The following is a 4,948-nucleotide window of genomic DNA, read 5'->3' as shown; positions in this document are numbered from 1 at the left end:
ATAATATCATCTTAGAGGAAATTTGTCTTTTCTATACGCCCGAAAATAGCCTGATGCGTTTGGGCGATCAATTTTTCTTTTATTTTAATTTTTTTTTCTACCACCCTTAAATCCACCTCTGCTATTTAAAATCACAATATTAAGATTGATCTAAATTTGATTTAAATGTATTAAATATAATGTACATTGTAGTCGATCTATAGCAAAATTTTTAAGGGCCTGTTATTGGCAAATCCGTGGCTATCTTTAATTAGAATGAATTAAGTTACATAGTTAGGTAACACAAACTGGCGTTAAAACAAACCTATGAAAACTTATAAATACTTTTTATAACTTTCTAAATTCGCCTCTGAATGTCATTGTCGCAGTACTTAAAGCAATAAATCAATGTTGCTATCAGAATTCTTCATTCTCATATGCAACCTAACTCCAGTAACTTCGAAGAAGTCCCTCTGCAAAACTTGCTTGAAATTGGAGGTGCCATCGGACCCGAATGATCACATCAAGCATTTGTATATGGCGCTATACATAAAGAACACTGCGGCACCTAGGGCTATACAATTCATGTGGGCAATAATAAATTAATTAAAGTACAGTATTTAATTTATATTCAAAAGAAATTCAAAAGAGATAGAACCCTCCACTAACAAGATGGAACATATACAAAGACACAATATATGGTACAAACTTGCAATGAATTGTCTTCATAAAGCTTAAACGAGGATAAACTTCATAAACAAAATATTTCATCCGAACAATTTAAATTATTAAATGTCATCTTTTAAATAAACTCTCGTACGTCAAATCGGCTGAACCGGGAAACATAGATTAAGTGTTTAGTGCAAGTACAAACAAAGGTAAAAGATTAGAATCAAATATAGAATTTAAGCTAACAAAAACAAAATATCCAAAACAAGTCTACGTTATATTAGGCCTATATTGAAAAAAAATGTAAACTTTCCAAAAATTCTGCCAAATTCGGCCAAATATAGTTTGGCCGTGACTTTTCAAATGCTACGGCCAGACACATTTTTATAGGCCAGATTTGAGGAATCTGGCCGTCAAAAGGCCAAATGGCAACCCTGTTTTAAAGTCTCAGTTGTTACAGCGCCACCAACAAGCAAAGCAGGGTCGATGTTTTTTCCGTACGAAACATTTGCATGAAACTTCACTCGGGCCATCTCGGATTGACTCGACTCGAGTTCGATACGAGAAACAAGAGCAGACACTTCGCAATGTCGTGACACTCGAGTTTTACTTTTATTGCTCTTTCTATGTTTACCTACGGTAGGCAATGAAATCTTACGGATTTATGGGATGTACGTGTGTAACTAATTGTGACCTTCTTGTATTTTTTTTTTCGTTTAATAATTATTAAATTTATACAGATTTATCAACGGAGTTGTCAATTCGTCTAGCTGATGGACCTTCAAGCTCTCAGGGGCGTCTTGAAGTCTACTATGGAGGAGAATGGGGAACAGTGTGTGATGATGGATGGGGTGATGCAGAGGCGCGTGTTGCTTGTCATCAGCTCGGTTATGGGTATCCAGTGCGGACCCTAATCAGTTCTATATATCAAGGAGCATATGACCAAAGCATCTTTTTAGATGATGTTGACTGCATTGGTTGGGAGTCTAGTCTTTCGTCGTGTTCACATTCAACCATAGGTGTAGAGGACTGTAGTCACACCGAGGATGTGGCGATTGAATGTTCTTCAGGTTTGTTTTAGTCAATAGTGCAACATTATATAATAGTAACATCAAAATCGGTATTTTGAGCATTAGAAATAATAATCTGTTTATCTGCGTGCTTGAAGTCGGTTCTAAAAAGAACGTCGTCATCATCCTCATTATCATCATCGCCATCATCACTATACAACTACTACTACTACTGCTATTATTATTATTATTATTATTATTATTATTATTATTATTATTATTATTATTATTTATTATTATTATTATTATTATATCATTTTCATCATCATTATCAACATTATTCCTATCAGGTGAGTATAATATTATCATCGTCATTACATCGTCATCATAGCCTACGCCGCTGCACATATCGTCATCATATCGAGGGGGATTTTGCAACCTTACGGAAACGATAACAAAACAAACAGGCCTACGTCATTATCATTATCGTCATTCGTGCCTAAAACATTCTTGAAAATATACTGTATGAGCTTTGATTTATGCAAATGCATAAATCGCCTACGTTGTGGCAGATATGTTACTGTACGGGAATGGTTTTCCACAAATTTGATGACGTAACCGTATTCGTTTTTAAGCTTGTGAAAACACATTATTATCCTGTTCAGAGTAGTCCCACAGTGCTTATATACCGCAGTTTATATTATCATTTTGCCATTTAATTTTAATACTCAATTTACAATAACATACCCTATACTAGCCACAAATAACACTACGTAGGTACGACACCATGTTGGCTAAATAAATTCTTATTTCATAGTACGCCTTGTCGATGGAATTAATGAAAATATTGGTCGACTGGAAATTCTCGATGGTGGTGTGTGGGTACAAGCTTGCAAGGGTTACTGGACTAACACCAATTCGGATGTTGCTTGTAGAGAGTTGGGCTACGACGGAGCTGAAACCTTGATCGATGGCGACAACATCCCAGCTAGTTCAGGCTCAACGTCATCTTGGTATACCTTCGAATGCAATGGTTATGAAAGTAGACTTCTAGATTGCACTCATTATTTGTATAACTACTGTTATTATGAAGAAGTAAAACTACAATGTACAGATGGCTGTAAGTGAATTTGTTAATTATTTTACCAAACAAAAATAATATCAATGATGACGAATTAGAATTTGTGGTTATAATTATTGTTAATGTTAACATTATTGCTGTTTCTTTTAATTCTCTTAACCAGTATCATCATCATCATCATCATTATCGTCAGAATTGCCGTCTCATAATCATCGTCATTATGCCACTTCAGTTTCCTCCTTTTCCTGCTAATTTATTTAAAAAGGTGAATTGTATTAAGGTAGTATTCTTTTTATTGCTGGAAATATTATTGTATTGTAGTGTATTATTTTAATTATTATCATTCGTCATCACTATTATTATTATTACAACAATATTATTATGTTGTTATTATTATTATTATTATTATTATTATTATTATTATTTATATTATTATTATTATTATTATTATTATTGGTAGCAGTAGACGTAGCAGCAGCAGTGATTGTAGTAGCAGCAACAAGAGTACTAAGAGCATTGCATTTGGCCTATAAGCATTTATTATAGAAATGTGTATATTTAATTGTGTAGATGGCGCTCAGGGCGATGTACGTTTCTATGGAGGTTATAACGGAGATAAAGGGACTCTTGAAGCATACCTATATGGCACTTGGGGTACCGTGTGCTCGGACAATTGGAATAACGATGCATCAGACGTTGTCTGCAGACAACTTGGTTATGATAGAGCTGAAGAAGGGTGGGACAATTCGTACTCATACGACGGAGCATATAAAACAATCCATACATTTACGATTGAGTGTACTGGAGAAGAGTCTCATCTAAATGATTGTTATTTCAACACTGACGACACTGCAATTGGATGTACAAATGGTGTTGCACTAACGTGTGTGCAAGCAGGTGAGATTATTCTTGGGCATCATCTAAGTTAAATTTTGAAGTGTATAGTATAACCAGGAGTTCTAGTTCTGGCTTCAAAAGTAGCGGTGTGACAGGATGGTTCACCACCGCATTTTAAACAAAATGGAACCTTAATTTCACAGCTCAAATACATGTGAGAATTATGTAGCCCCACCTTCTTCATTTGTTTACTTTAAACGGACATTCTGTGACACCAGACTTGTACACCTATCGACTGGGATGCGCTGATCCTGCCTCTGTGGTTTTCTTTTTCTATTGAAAGAAAACAGTATAAATCTCCAATTCTTCATCATCATCATCATCATTGTCATCATCATCATCGTCGTCTGAATCAATACGTTTGAAATATGTAGGCAAATAGCTGTATTTCCAAATACTTGAATTCTGTAATATAAACAAAACAAAACAATTAAAAAAAAAAAAAAAAGAAAGAGAAGAAGGAAAAAAAAAAACTTCTATACATTTTCTCCACAGGATTATCCGGTTTCGTTATTGCAGCAATCATTGTTGGAATCATTGTTGTTGGGTGCGTCTTGGTGTGCGTGTTTTATCACTGCTGTAAGCAAAAGACTCCACTACCTTCAAACGCAGTTGCTACCAGTAATCCACCTGTAACCAATGTTTCTCTACAAGTTCAAAATAATGGGTACCAGCCTAGTCCGATTTATCCTTCAGCCCCACCATCGTCATGGCCGTCGGCACCACCGCCCACATATAATAGCGTAGTCAACAATCCGAATCCTTCGGCTTACATAGCACCATATCCAGTGGAAACACCTCCACCAGCCTTCATACCATTCCAACCACCCTTGAATCAGGGTGTTGACCAAACGACATACGGTGGTGCTGAAATGCACAATAATATCCCGGGGGTTAACGTTTTATACAATCCGCCCCCACTCACCAAATAAAACTTTTGGCACCATTTCTTGTTGGGTTTAGGATTTTGAAAGGGGGCAGCCGTTATGTGAGGTACCTAGGACCCCGGAGTTGGGGGTGGGAGTAGCGGGCTCTAAAGGTTTTTAGGACTGTTTTGAGATAAAGTGAAAATTGCAATAATTGCATCACAAATAATATTAGTAAGTAGTAGGGGCCTATATTTTTCTTCTTTTTTTTTCCATTAAAAAAATTTAGGGGGGGTGTGGGGAGGGTGCCTTGAACCAGATCACATTCTAAAAACAAATTTATGCATTTTCGCCTCATCAGCAGTCACTAAGACATACTTTGAGTCAGGTGTCGACTCGATGAAGTTTAAAGCCCCATTCCCGGCAAAATTTCACTAAAAACTGAC

General features: G+C 36.1%; 1 protein-coding gene across 1 annotated transcript in view; it reads left to right on the top strand.

Annotated features, from left to right (window-relative positions):
- The window catches only part of LOC117114568 (scavenger receptor cysteine-rich domain superfamily protein-like), a 5,668-nt gene extending 726 nt beyond the window's left edge, over positions 1–4,942 (top strand). Inside the window, exons 2-5 of the mRNA XM_033258244.1 lie at positions 1,389–1,718; positions 2,476–2,778; positions 3,310–3,636; positions 4,132–4,942. Coding sequence (XP_033114135.1) covers positions 1,389–1,718; positions 2,476–2,778; positions 3,310–3,636; positions 4,132–4,568 — 1,397 coding nt within the window. The 3' untranslated portion in view covers positions 4,569–4,942. The remainder of the gene's footprint in view (positions 1–1,388; positions 1,719–2,475; positions 2,779–3,309; positions 3,637–4,131) is intronic.
- Positions 4,943–4,948: the final 6 nt, after the last annotated feature.

Source organism: Anneissia japonica, unplaced genomic scaffold (assembly GCF_011630105.1).
Source record: "Anneissia japonica isolate Jap-2015-1 unplaced genomic scaffold, ASM1163010v1 scaffold8157_len15279_cov127, whole genome shotgun sequence".
NCBI classification, from domain to species: domain Eukaryota; kingdom Metazoa; phylum Echinodermata; class Crinoidea; order Comatulida; family Comatulidae; genus Anneissia; species Anneissia japonica.
This window is presented reverse-complemented; position numbering and strand designations above follow the sequence as displayed.